At 49.4% G+C, this 13,467-nt stretch overlaps 1 protein-coding gene across 3 annotated transcripts in view; it reads left to right on the forward strand.

Moving 5' to 3' along the window:
* Smim35 (small integral membrane protein 35) overlaps nt 1-12,055 on the forward strand; it is a 62,096-nt gene extending 50,041 nt beyond the window's left edge. For 2 of the 3 annotated variants that reach the window (XM_085688678.2, XM_048416735.3), the window contains exons 2-5: nt 1,338-1,454; nt 2,604-2,637; nt 3,670-3,803; nt 8,946-12,055. In XM_085688678.2, the coding sequence (XP_085544804.1) occupies nt 1,338-1,454; nt 2,604-2,637; nt 3,670-3,769 (251 nt within the window). In that variant the 3' untranslated portion in view covers nt 3,770-3,803; nt 8,946-12,055. Of the gene's footprint in view, nt 1-896; nt 1,173-1,337; nt 1,455-2,603; nt 2,638-3,669; nt 3,804-8,945 lie in introns of those variants that run through there. The other variant, XM_048416733.3, reaches the window with a different exon arrangement.
* The last annotated feature ends 1,412 nt before the right edge of the window (nt 12,056-13,467 follow it).

The raw sequence follows: 13,467 nt of genomic DNA on the forward strand, positions 1-13,467 counted from the left end.
AAACTTATGACTAGAAAGCAAGACCCCCTTCTTTCTGCATTTGACAGTCATTTTATCATCAGGAGTGGAGAATAATAACCTGTCTTTTCTCATTTCGACAGTTTTTCATTATGTACCCCTGACTGGTCTAGAACTCAGTATATAGACCAGTATTGCCTTAAACTCACAGAGACTCACCTGTCTCTGCCTCCTAAGTGGTGCCATATCTGGCTTTAACCTGGCTATTTTACTGGGAAGAACAATCAAGGAGCTTGGAAACGTGGCTTGGGTAGCAAACCGTGAAGAGCTAGATTGATAACACTTGCATATTTGATGAATCTGATGGTGATAATGATGACAACAATAACAATATTATTAATATCTATTGAGCATGTGGTGTGTGCCAGGTCTGATCCTAAGTGTCCTCTTTTCCTGACATTCCCATTAATTATTCCAATAACTGTGCATTTTGCATAGTGTGATCCATAATAATAATCCATCAGAACTGCTGAAATCTAGAAGGATAAAGGGACTAAGGGCTCCCACCTCATATAGGCAATGGGGCTGGACTTCAAGCACTGCCTGCTCCCAAGTCTATGCTCAACCAACACACCTCCCAGACTTGTGGCGATATCCCTAGAGCCTCTGCCCTCAGGCCATGGACACAGGGAGTCTTTCTATTTCTCCATCCTATTTCAACAGCTTCCCTTTCCTCCCCTGCCCTGGCACAGATGAGTTGCCTTGTGGTGTACCCACCATCAGCCTCAGAACCTGGCCACTCCTCTGTTTCTGCTCTGTCCTCTCATTTCCCTGTACACTTCCAACCACTCTTTGTCTCCTGCTCTTGGTTTAGCCTTACAAATAATATATAAATTTAGCAGAGAGTTCAGACCACAAAAGGGAAGAAGGAGCAACCAGAGTGCTCTTTGGATACACTGGGTACATGGGCTTTGCAAAAGGGGAAGAGACCAGGCAGCCTATGGACTGTGTTCTTGGGGGTCTCCTGGCCACCAAGATCATGCTGGGGCTAAGCCTTCCAGGCTCTTCTCCAAGAAGGCAGAGCATCTTCTATTAAGTAGAATGCCCATGATTTCAGGAATCTCCCCAATTCTGAAATATCTGTTGCCAGAGGGGTGTTGTGCCTTTGGATCAACATGCTGAAGCTATCACATGAATGCAGTTTCAAAATTCAGGTATCAGATATTCCCTCCACAGCAGGTTGGGCTGAAGCAGCCAGCTTAGCCTGGCAGTCTTATGGAGGACTCTTGCTTTGATCCCGGTGGGACGAAGAGGAGGGAAGTTGTAAGGTGGGCAGGGCTTTGGTGCAGTGTGTGTGAAGATGCATGGCTTCTCTGCAGGTGAGGACTCCATCAACTCGCTGGGCATGATCCTCGGAGTGGGACTGTCTCTGCTGCTGGTGTCCATCCTTGGCTACAGCTTGGCCAAGTGGTACCAGCGCGGGTACTGCTGGGATGGTGAGTGAGCCCCACCCATGCCAAACAGCCCCAAGTTCTGCTTTGCCCTTCCTCACCAGTAGATCATCAGAGCAGATTATGAGCTGGCAAGGTTGGGCGGGGTGGCAAGCCTTTCAGCAGAGCAGGATGCAAAAATATTTCCTCTGCTGGTTGCAGTGGTTGAAGATTTGCCTGAGCAGCTCTAGTGGGGCTCAGATGGGGAGGCGGGCCTTTATCGAGGGAATGGAGGCTCCTCCCACTGGAAGAAGCAGCCAGCTTCTATTTTTCTGAACTCCCCAAGACCAAGGGCAACGCCTGGAAGGCCAGGGAGCCAGGCTGGTTCTTTATGTGTCAGTCTCTGTCTGTGGGTCTGCTTGTGTTCCCTGTCATTCCCTTCACCCCCGCCCCCCCCACTGGTGTCTGTGTATTGTGTCCATGAAGTGTGCATCTATTGAGCATCTACTATGTCCCAATGCCCTTTCCCTTGGTATGTATTTTTATAATTCCACACCATGAAGAAGTTATTCCATTTTTTGCCCTATTTTTATATGGTCTTGATATGGATACCAGGCTTTCCTCAAACTCTCCATCTTCCTGCCTCACTCAATCTACTGAGTTCTGGGAATTTAGTCAAGCACATTTAGTTCAACTGCAGCCTACATTTTTTTTTCTTGAGATTGCCTCTAGCCCAGGCTGGCCTTGGATTACCTATATGTCTAAGGACACCTTGAACTTCTGATCTTTTTGCCTCCACCTTTCACATGCTAGGATTGCAGCTATACACTACCACACCTAGTTTAAACTATGTTGGGGAAGGAACTCAAGGCTTTTCATGTGCAAGAAAAGTACTCTCCCAATTGAGTGACATCATTACCCCTCAGCTTCCATTACCGAAGCAGACAGGGATATGTGGTGAAAATTACAGGGCTGGAACATGGAGCTGGGGTGAAGCCTAGGTCTGGTTGTTAGAGGGGCTGGAAGTGCTTCCTTCCTAGGGTAATCAGGGCTCCTGTTGGAAAGACTGTGAAGGATCTTGAGAGCCCCCCACAACACCCCAAGGTCAGCCTGTTTACCCTTTGGACAGGTGAGGGGGAAGCACCAGTTATTCCCAGAGAGATGATAGTCACTTCCCCTGGAGGTCCTAACTCTCTTTTCTGCTTGTCTTCCCAGGGCCTAATTTTGTCTTCAACTTATACCAGATCCGGTGAGTAGATCCAAGACAGATCTGGGTGGGCTATCACTGGGGGCTAAACATAATGAAAAAAGAATTAAGAGACAGAAATGGAACTTACTGCTTCCCTTCCCTGGCTCTCTCCAAAGTAAACCAGAAATACTCCATTTAGAAAAGTTCTCAGAGTCAAACATGCCACCAGACAGCACCTTGAGAGGCCCTGACAATAGCAATCATCTCAGCATTCACTCTCAGGCCAAGAACACACCATCCATGCTTTCATCCATCTATCCACTCATCCACTCATGTACAACTTGCTTACCCACTCACTCATCCATACACTTACCATCCATCAACCTACCCACCTATGCACTTAGTCATCAATCTACCCATCAACCCGTCCTACTACTTACCAATTCATCTATGCATCACGCACCTACTCTACTTATTCACCCGTCTACCCCCACTAGTCATCCCAAATCCATACATGCATTCATGTACTTCTGCATTCATAGATATACATATGCATCCATGCACTCATCCAAACATGTGTGTATCATCCATGCTCACCTCCACACTACTTGTCTATCCATCCATCCATGCACTTACCCCCCATCTGTTTATTATTTATTAAGAAAAGCTTTTATTATAGCAAGTTTTATGGTATTTATTTCCAAGAATACAAAGATGGCTTGGCATATTCTCTGTCTCTATGCATCTCACTGTCAATGCTGGAGATAAGCCTGATTGTAAAAAATATAATATTGGACACAGTAAGGGATTCAAAAAAGAAAACAATTAAAGGAAGTCATGATTTTAGGAAGAGAAGTCAGGAAGACCTCTTGGGGTGCATCATCTCCCTATTCCCTGCCATAGGGCAAGCCTGCTTCTCCTCTGGCCCTGAGAGATGAGCTGAATCTTCGCTGGAAAGAGAAGTCAACGAATCAGTGACCTAAAGATTGCCCTATTTCTAGGAACCACTCTGTAGGTTCTAGTCTAGGGAGACAGGTCCCAGGGAGAGGCCAAGTTCTCAGTTTCAACCGTTTTATTGGAACTCTGTCTCAGAAACCTGAAGGACTTGGAAGTGGGGCCACCCTTCACCATCAGTGGCCACATGAGCAGTCCAGATGGCGGCTACATGAAGTTCTCCAATGAAAGAGTCTGATAGAGATGCTTCTAGCCTCTGGAGGTCAGGAGAGGTGAGTAGGAGGGCAGACTCCTCAGTGGGGCCTGATGTCTACGTAAGCTCTTAGGAGGATCCAGGCTGTCAAGCCCAGCACCAAGGACCACTCGTAACACAAATACATCACTCAGTCCTTCTACTCTTTCCCGGGAGAGCCAGGCAAGATTGATGGCAAAGCAAAGTCCTTCTCCAGCCACCTTCTCTTTTTAGCGTCTCTTCTCTTTATGCCAGAAAAAGGCTCCTGAGTCATCATGGGCTCCTTTCAGTCTTCCTGGGCCCAGAAAGCCTTGCCTAGCCCTGAGCATGGAGAATGAGGAGTCCTCTCTCGGTCCTCTGACAGCCCTCGTAGAGTTGGGCCTTTGTGGATGGGCCTGACCAGCCCTAGCAGTTTTCTTCGAGGACTTGGAGAAGAAACTGTGCCCCGGGGTTGAAGACCTGTATTCCAGGAGAGAGAGTCTCAGGAATCACAGCCAGGTCTGCCCTTCTCCTCTCTTATGCCGCCCAGAATGGGAAGGGCCCCCGACTCCACAGTGTAAGTTGTCATGTAGAATCTCCTGCCATTTCATTCTGTAAAGTTGATACCAGGGGTTGGAGAACCAATAATTTTCATTAGGGAGTTCTGTGGTTAGAAGAGTGATTTCAGAAATGGTTTTTAACTTTTCCATCAGTGACAAACTTCCTTGAAGGCTGACCTTGGGTCTTTATCTTGACCTTTCAATCTCTGTGATTGGTTTGACCATTTTCCACCCTTCCCCACCGTGGCTGTCTCCCTCTGACTAGTTCTCCCTCTAGTGACAGACCTCAGTGCCCACTACACACGACCAGAACAGTGAGAAACCATTTCCCTGTTTAGGCCCCTGAACTGGGTGGTCATGGGGCATAGAGTGGGGTCTATCCCCCGGTCTCTGCTGTCCCATGTAAAGCCTACCCCATGTGGCAGAAAGCAACTGGGGGTTTGGAGCAGTGGGGAGCCCCTGGCTGAGGCTGAACAAAGCAGCTATGGACAAGGACTTTAGAATGTGTCACCTCCCTCTCCCTCATCACTTCCTCCTCTGCCTGTGACCTACTGGACAGAGGTGGAGCTGGTGCTAGGAGATTTGGCTCAGTAGGTGTTTGGTATAAAGTGGTTCCAGCCAGAGAGGCTGAATGCGGAGCAGCTGTGGCTGGAGGAAGACAGAAGAGGCCTGTGCTGCTCAAGCCTGCCACTGGATCAACTGGCCCCAAGTTCCAGGATAAAGAATGCCGAGGCCAGAACAGAGACAGGAAGGGGAGCTCTGGCCATATTTGTTCTCCTTATCTTCACTTTTTGCTGAAGTTCCTATGTTTTTTATTTTTTGTTACTCTAATCTCTCTCTGACCAATAGCAGACTGTGGAGGAAGGAATGAGCCAGGTTTGGCAGGTCCTTCCTGCTTCCTGCCAGGGACTGGGCGGGGGGCTTTTATTCCCAGTTCAGATGGGCTTGGATACAATGCTCCAAGCATGTAGAAAGGGATCCTTCATGGCTTTGGATCCTCTCTCTTCCTCAAAGAACTCCCAGGAAAGATAGAGAGAGGAGAGCCTGTTGTCTTTGGCTCCCCTCTGCCTTGGATATTGGCTCTGCAGGTTGGACCCCACTTTTGAACTCACAGGTTATGCAGCCTCAATATCTTCTACGGTTGGCATGGTCTGTGGGGCCCTGTCGGGTGCCCTGGAGATGAGCAGGACTCAGAAACCTTCTGGAAACTTGAAAGGATGATTAGACTTGGAGCCCCAGGTAGTCCCGGGCCCAGGTGTTGTGGCTGCAGGTGAGGACAAGGACAGCTGTTGAAGTCTGGGAGAAGAGCGGGTATTTCCCATGCCCAGAAGCAGAAATGAGAGAGAACCGCTTCCTCTTTCTGAGCCCGCTGACGCTCTCGGTGTGCCCTTGTTCTCCTTACTTCCGCAGGCCCATGGCATAGCAGTTTTCTTCGTCCTGAACAGTGGCTCCACCCTAGGAGTCCGTTGTTGAAGGCTGTGAAGGGGCAGATTCGGGCTTTCTCAGAAATGGACTAGAAACCAAGCAACAGGTCTGCGAGGCAGGACACTGGAAAGGCAGTCAGATCCTTGACCGTGCCGGGGCCTCCCCAGTCCTTCTGCCTCCTCTCTTTTCCCTCTGTGCCCCACTGGAGAGCCTGCTGTGCTGTGGGCTACAGTTTCTGTTTCCCTGCTCTTCTTCAATATCCTCCCCAGGGCTGTGCCAGCCTAGAATGTTCTCTTGTCCCATACACCCAATCCTTTTGTCCGCACCCCAGACTCTGTGGCCCTCATCTCCTGTCTTTCCTGAGACTCACCCCAGGACTCAAGACTAGACATCATTCATTTTGGTCTCTACTGTAGATGGCCAGGATTCCTCCCCAACCTGGACAAGCCCTTTGTAGCCAGAGGACTCTAGCAACCCTTCAAATGAAGCAGAGTAAGTCAGCTTACTATGGATTAGAATTGGTTGGAGAAGAAACAGAGGGGTGCCTCATTCTGGAAAAGGATGTCCAGCAGGCTGAGGATGACCGGATGGCTTACACAGTATATTTTCATGTATGATTCGCATTTTAAGTCTGTGGCCACCCTGTGACACAGAGATTATTATTGGCTCATTTTACACATAGGAAGACTGAGGGAGTCGGAGAGGTAGCATGCTTTGCCCAGGACTGTCCAGCACTCACTGGCTGTAGTGGAGTCTGAGCAGAATCTGTGGCCTTGGGGACACAGTCTCACCTCAGGGCTTATCAGGGTAAGGACTGGTCATTGTATAAAAGGATTTGGGTCTTATTCTGACCTGTGGTGCTGTGTGGCCTTAAGGCTGATCACAACACTTATTTGGGCATCTATTTCAGCACTGGGAAAGCAAAAAGATAAGATTATTTTCTTGAAGGTTCCTCTTGACTCTTCCTCTGTCTTAATAACTAATCTGCCCAGTAGATGGCTAAAGGATGCAATCACTATAGAAAGTGTCAGCTCAGATTTAGGAGCTGGCTGCTGAAAGGTGGCTACTGAGGTCCCCTAGATGTCAGTCATCTGGGACTCTAACTACTATCCAGTTTTTCCCGTGTCTTGCAGAGATCTGGTGGGATTGAAGCCTGGATTATTCCTAAACTAATCAGGTCTGAAATGCAAATACTCACATTTGTTGGGCACAGACTGATCATGGCAGGGGCTCCAGGTACCCAGTCTTACTTCAGTCTCACAGGTAGGGAAACGGAGGCTGGGGAAATAGATACTCAGGTGGAATAGAATTTACTTTGCTTAAATCCTGGGGTGCTGGCTTGAAGCATCAGGTCAAGGGGCAGCTACTTTCTAATGACTAGCTTCCAAGAAACTGGCTCCTCCCTCCAGTGAGATACTAACTTCTCACAGTGATGGCTGAGGCTTTGGGGGCTCAGGCCTCCCCGGGATTGATCTCAGCTCTGAGCTTCTCACTCACCAACTTCCTGGTCTTCCTTTTCCTTTTTAGTCTTTCTTTGATTTCTCAAATCATTCTTCCTTCTGGCTCATGTCTCACACGATCCCGGAGCCTTTTTCAAGACTCACAGGCCTTGTTCTCTTCTGGGTTTACTTATAAATACTTTCTGGTTCTCATAGCTTCATGATTTCAATCCATCCATCCATCCATCCATCCATCCATCCATCCATCCATCCAAGTTTCTCTACTCCTCCAGTCACTGGGCTAGGCCCCATGGGGAATCCAGTCTCTCTGGAGGACTGAATCTCTCCTGCTTCATAAGCATTTCCTGCAAACAGAGTTAGGCTTTATGTCTCTTCCAGGTCCCCTGTTGTGTCCCGTATGCTTCTGGCCATAGGCAGGAACTTCTCAGGACACAGAGTGAAAGGATTCTTCAGTCTCTCGAAGGCATTTTGCACATTGTTCCAAGCCTGCTCCGTGCCTGGTGCTCTTTTTAAAGTTCACACTTGTCATCTCTTCTCCTGCCAGCCTTCAACCACATCCCGCCCTGTGTGTGTGATCAGATACGTTTCTAGAGAAGGGAGCACACAGAGGGAGAGCGTTCCTACCACAGGACCGTCTAACACATGAGCAAAGCCATAGTGCCTTCTATGAGTCTGCATGGTCTTGCTCCAAGTCAGTGTCGGTAGATGAGGTCAGGTGACAGGAGCTAGAAGACCACAATCTATGGTGCCCCTTCCTAAGCGTTCCGTGACTTTGAGAAGGCCAAAACAGGAGCAAATGGAAGTATCATTATTTTTAAAAACTGCTTAGTGAGCAAAACCCAGCTAGAACTGGTGATGTTTGAGCAAAAGCTGATACAAAACAGGAAGCCAGTGGCCTGGTGAATTCTCACACTTGGGGACAAGAAGTGAAAATGTTCTGTCTGCCAGAGGAGCAGCAAAACAACAAAACAATAAGTGAGGCTGTGATGGAGGCCAAGGCCGTAGTGGACTCTGCCCTTCCTGCTCTCCCGTACCTCCCTCTCCTTTTCGTCTCTTGCAGTGCCATGGTCTTGGTTTCCCCTCCGCGAAGCCTTGGGTAGGATTTCTCAGACACCAGCAGAGGACTGCTGGGAGAAGGGTGTGTGAGAAATGGAAGCAGTCTCTCGGTTTCTATTCTAAGCCCAGTTCTTCTCCTTCTAGACTGGGTTGAGGCTCTCTGGGCTCCAGAGACCTTGTTTATGTAAGGCTGCCATTGGCTTTGAGAGCTCTGAGGCTTCTTCCAGCTGTGAAGTTATTTCCCAGTGGGTAACTTTGATTCCACCAAGCTGGGGTGAGGGTGGTGATGGGGAAGTGAGTGGACATTCTGTGTGTGTGTGTGTGTGTGTGTGTGTGTATGTATGTATCTGTGTGCATACACATGCATACAGAATTGTGCCAGCCAGGAGGGTCATGCCTAACTGTCTGTCACAATCTAGGGAGGTTTGGCATGGTGGGTACCCAATGAATGTTTGTCCAAAGAGTGGGTGAATGCATACTGAATGTTTGCAGGCGTCTTTGCCTTGTCTCCTGGATGTATTCTCTTACTTTATGTCTCCTGTTTGGTCTGCAGTCCTAAGTCCCACAACACATAGGAACGGTAGGGTGAAGAAAGCAGGAAGGGAATAATTACAGAATCACGTTACTAAGAGGAAAGGGGATGGCAAACCTGAAATCGAGCTTCCACTCAGAGTTACCTATAACCCTCTCTCTCTCTCCTAGGTTCAGACTAACGTCTCCCAAGCACCTGCTTTGCTCAGTCTTCCATGACCATCAGAATCATCTCGATGCTTCTCAAACTGCTTCCACCTGCACTCAAATGCTTCCTTGACATGAATGGAAAAGTTCTACTCATTCAAGCATTCATTTATGCACCAAAAGTTCATTGAGCGCTCATTACTATGCACTACCATTGACTGGGCGTAGAGGGCACAGAGATCAATCAAGAGGAGTTCCTGCTGCCAGCGAGCTGGAATGAGTGCTGGCTAAAGGACCTTGCATCAAAGTCGGGGGCCCAGAGAACCAAGGAAAATAGTCAGCCTCAAGACTATCCCCATTTGACAGACCAAAAGGCTGAGGTCCAGTCAGACTCATTTGAAAGAACAGCTCATGCCTAGAACCCAGGGAAGCAGTCTTCCCTTTCCCTGGGGATGCTCTTGGGGCCTCTCCAGCCCAATAGTCTTGCTGTGGTAGTTGGTTAATCTTAGTGGACCTTGCTGCGGTAGCTGGTTAGTCTTAGTGGACCTTGCTGTGGTAGCTGGTTAGTCTTAGTGGACCTTGCTGTGGTAGTTGTTCAGCCTGAGTGAACGGATACCATGTGTTTGCCCTGCCTCCCACACTCCACCCCATCCCAGGGTCTAGAGCCCTGACTGTATTACCTATGCTGGCTCTTTGCTAACCTTGTATCCTGCGCTCAGATCTTCTGTCATGGACTCCATGTCTGAGCCTTCCCGCCTCCACTTAGCGTAGTTACTATATCACACACCTGAGTGCACCCAGCACCTATGGGGTGTCTCATACCACTGCAGGTGTGGAGGGCACCAAGAGTGAGACTTCACACTTCCCATCTCATCTTCCCAGGGTGGCCCCGTAGTGACAAGCTGCATGTTGGAAGCACACTCAGGCTTCCCAGGAGTTGCTTTGCAGAGGACACATGGGCAGCCTTGAAACAGCAGTGGAAGAAGAGCTTCTGGGGGTGAGGAACTGGCATAAATAGAAGGCCAGAGGCATGAGCAGTGTAGTTTGTTGGGGGGAAGGCAGGTGGATGTGGGGGCTGGGGGAGGAGAGCGGTGAGCATGTGAAAGGGAAGAAATGAGAAGGGACAGGAGCCAGGAGGGTGGTTCTGAAGAAGCCTCTGAGCAGAGGCTTTGAGTGTTGTCTCACAAGTTGGCCAGTAGAACTCAAAGCCCAAATTTACATTTTCAATCCCTCAGCTCAGTAGACAGTGAGATTATTTAGTGGCAAGGGATGCTGGAGGGAAAACAAATAACAACAAACAAACCTGACCAGGAGGCTATGGCAAGTGGTACCCGAGAGGGCTGAAGACTCCAGATGGGCAGGCACGGAAGAAGCAGGATGGAATAGCCGCAAGGCCACGGGAAAAGCCAGGCTGAGGAACGACATAACGGTCCCTTTTCCATTAGGCATATTCTGCACGGTCCCCTTGGCCGTGTGCGTGGGGTTGTTATTAGCCATTCTAAGAACCAGTAGAGGAGTCGGAATTAAGAAGAAAGTGGTGACACCAGTTCAGAGACATGAAGGGTAAACCACTTTACCCCTCTCTGAAGGCATTGGAGAAATGAATGTGGATTGGTAGTTGTGGAAGCAGGAGATGCTGGGGCCCTCCATGAATGCCTTTTTGGGGGATTCTAGACAGTGGCTAAAGATGGGAGTTGTGTTGAGTGGTAAGTTTCCACAGAGAGGCTGCAGGGCTGTAAGGTGCTGCCATTCAGGAATCATGCATACTGTGTGTAGAGTGTAGTCCGTGAGTGGGGCTGCTCTTCTAAAGGGCTGCTTGCGAGGGGAAGGAGGAAGGTGGCACTGTGTCTGCCCTTCCCTACTCATGCCCAGTCCAGAGTCCCTCAACTCTTTGGGTGGGATAATTCACTACAGGGAACACTTGACTGTTGCGTCACCCCCTGGCTACGGGCTGAGGCCGTCTGAAGATCCCCGAGGCTGCTGACTGGGGTCTGCAGTGAACATGCTCAGCTCAGGCATGGTTCTTGACACTGTAGGCCAATAGGACGGCTGCCCGCTCTTCCTAGAGCTAGCGAGTTAGGTGAATACCCCGAGTTCACAGGCTGGAGATGGTCAGGAATCCTCTCCAGACCTGTCTTCTCATCTCTGTGCCACCCACGATGCAAGCTCACAGAGAACACAGAGCACGTGCCTCAAAATTCCCAGTCCTAAGCCCTAATCCTGTGCCAGACCCACCCTGAGAGCCACTTAAATATCTTTCCTCTGAATGAAATACGACTATTGAGCTGAAGCTGAGCATCTTCTAGGTCCCCCACATCTCTGCCGCGGCCACACCATGTTTTCCCTTCTGTACCCATGCCATGCACTGCTCTCTATCAGGTTCAAGTGGTAGTTAACACTTGACTCTTTCCTTCTATCCAGCCTGTTGTCCTGTCTTGCTTTCTCTGAAGTGTCATTTGAATTTGTTCCTTCTCGATTCCCATTGCCCTCGCTCAATACACACACACACACACACACACACACACACACGTGCGCATTCATCCATATGGATTGAATGGTGGTGTCCCCGCCCACCCCTCAATGTTGAAGTCCTAACCTCTAATGTGATGGTGGGACTTTGTGGAGGCTATTGGGCGAGGTCATGTGGATGGAGCTTCATGATGGGATTAGTGTCTTCATAAGAGGAAGAGACCCTAGTTTATTTCCATCATGGGTGGTATAGCTTCAAGATTCCTGTAGACAAGGAAGAGGCCCTCCGTGGGAGCTGTATGAGCTAGAACAGTGATCCTCAGTTTCCCAGCTGCCAGCATGCTTCTGGTTAAAGCCCTTCCCCACTGCTAGGTGCTCTCCCATAGCCAGAGCGAAGGCAGCTTCCCACCCTGCTTATTTACTCCCTGCCTCATCCCTGGTGCAGGATACTGGTTTCTTCCACAGATGGCGACACTTGTTAGTACGCAAATGCTTGGTGTTTACCTTTATTTATATCCAGATAATCAGCTGCATGGAGCCAAGGCTGAATCTCACATCTGGCATGTGGTAGGTAACTGCTAAAGGAATGGACCATTGGGTTGGCAAGAAAGGCCAGCAAAATGAAATGGCTGGTTTTAATAAAGGTCTCCCTGTTTTCGGCCCTGTTCCCTTTGCTGAATGACTTATGTTTTGGCCAGAGTCACTGTTTATGAACACGAATTTCATCCTACCCAGTCCTTTCTCAACAGTGTTTATAGAGTCCCAGCCCTGTTTGGAGATTTATGGGAAATCCAGTGAAGTTCAGATCACTCCGTCAGTGAGAGGCACCATGGGCCTTCTCATTAATAGCAATACACTTAATTTTAAGTTGTGGGTTGGCTTCAAAGAAACCCTCAAACCCATGAGCACTGCAGGAAATGAGTGAGTCAGGCTTCTCAGTATCTGGTGTCCTATCGGTGGGGGAGATAGCATCGGTACCCGGCTGCCTGGACATGCCCTTCAGGTTTCTGTGTGGCCCCAGATAAGCAACACTTCAGGCTCCCTCCTCTTCCCATGATGGGCTCTGAGAATTGCCAGCCTGTGGTGCAGGTTCTGTGTGAGCCCTATGGGTGGTACCCAGCCTCTTGAGGTGCTGAGCGTTCTGTAGACGCAGTGTAGGCTCTGTGTGTGACCTGACCTCTCAGAGGGATGAAAGTTCTGTCGCTGTATATATGGGGGATGGTAGAGGTATTTGTGGCGGGGGTGGGGCGGCAATTTCTCGACTCTAGTTATTTACGAATTTGGGAAAGCACAGTTTCACAGAATTTCCTCCTCTGTCAGTGTGAGCCCATTTCCCTTCTCTCTTTGCTAAGAGGAAGTTCCGTTAGCTCACAGAAACCCAGAACCACACATTCCTCAGCCTGGAAAAGCCCTTGAAGGAAGTGCGCAGCTGAAGATCAAGTGTGGCCTTCTACTGGGGACTTTAACCTGAATTCCAGAGAAGCCTGAATGAAGTGTTCCATCAGCTGCTGCCTAGAAGAGTCCTCTAGGCTCCCCACAAGCCCTAGCTTCACTAAGGAACCAACCGACTCTCCCACTGACATTTCTAGGCCTGCTGACACTCACAGCTCCTCTCTGCCTCTGTTCTGTCCTGCAGGCCTGCTTCTCACCAGGATAATTTCTCTTCTCTTTTATCGATCCAGTGCTCAGGCGCCACCCCACCTGCCTCAAGAGCTTGTCCATGGGGAAGAAGCCATCCCCAGCACCATTTCCAGAAAGAATGGTCATTGTACCTCTCTTTTCCGACCCAGCCAGGAGGTCCCCAGGGAGGAAGTAAGCCCATGCTTCTTACACACACACACACACACACACACACACACACACACACACACACACACATACAGTGTGGTGCTGTTCAGGTTCTCTGCAGGAGAGGAGACTGCTGTCTCTCCAGAAGACCTCCTTTCCCAGAGTGAACAGGGAGGGCTCATGGGAGCCCTGGGAAAGGACTTGGTGTCCTGATGATCTCAGACTCACAGACACCCAGGACTCAGGCACGGCCCCTAGATTTGCTGCACCCACATGACTGAGTTCAGGG

The sequence above is a fragment of the Myodes glareolus genome, chromosome 4 (assembly GCF_982192425.1).
Source record: "Myodes glareolus chromosome 4, mMyoGla1.1, whole genome shotgun sequence".
Classification (NCBI taxonomy): Eukaryota; Metazoa; Chordata; class Mammalia; order Rodentia; family Cricetidae; genus Myodes; species Myodes glareolus.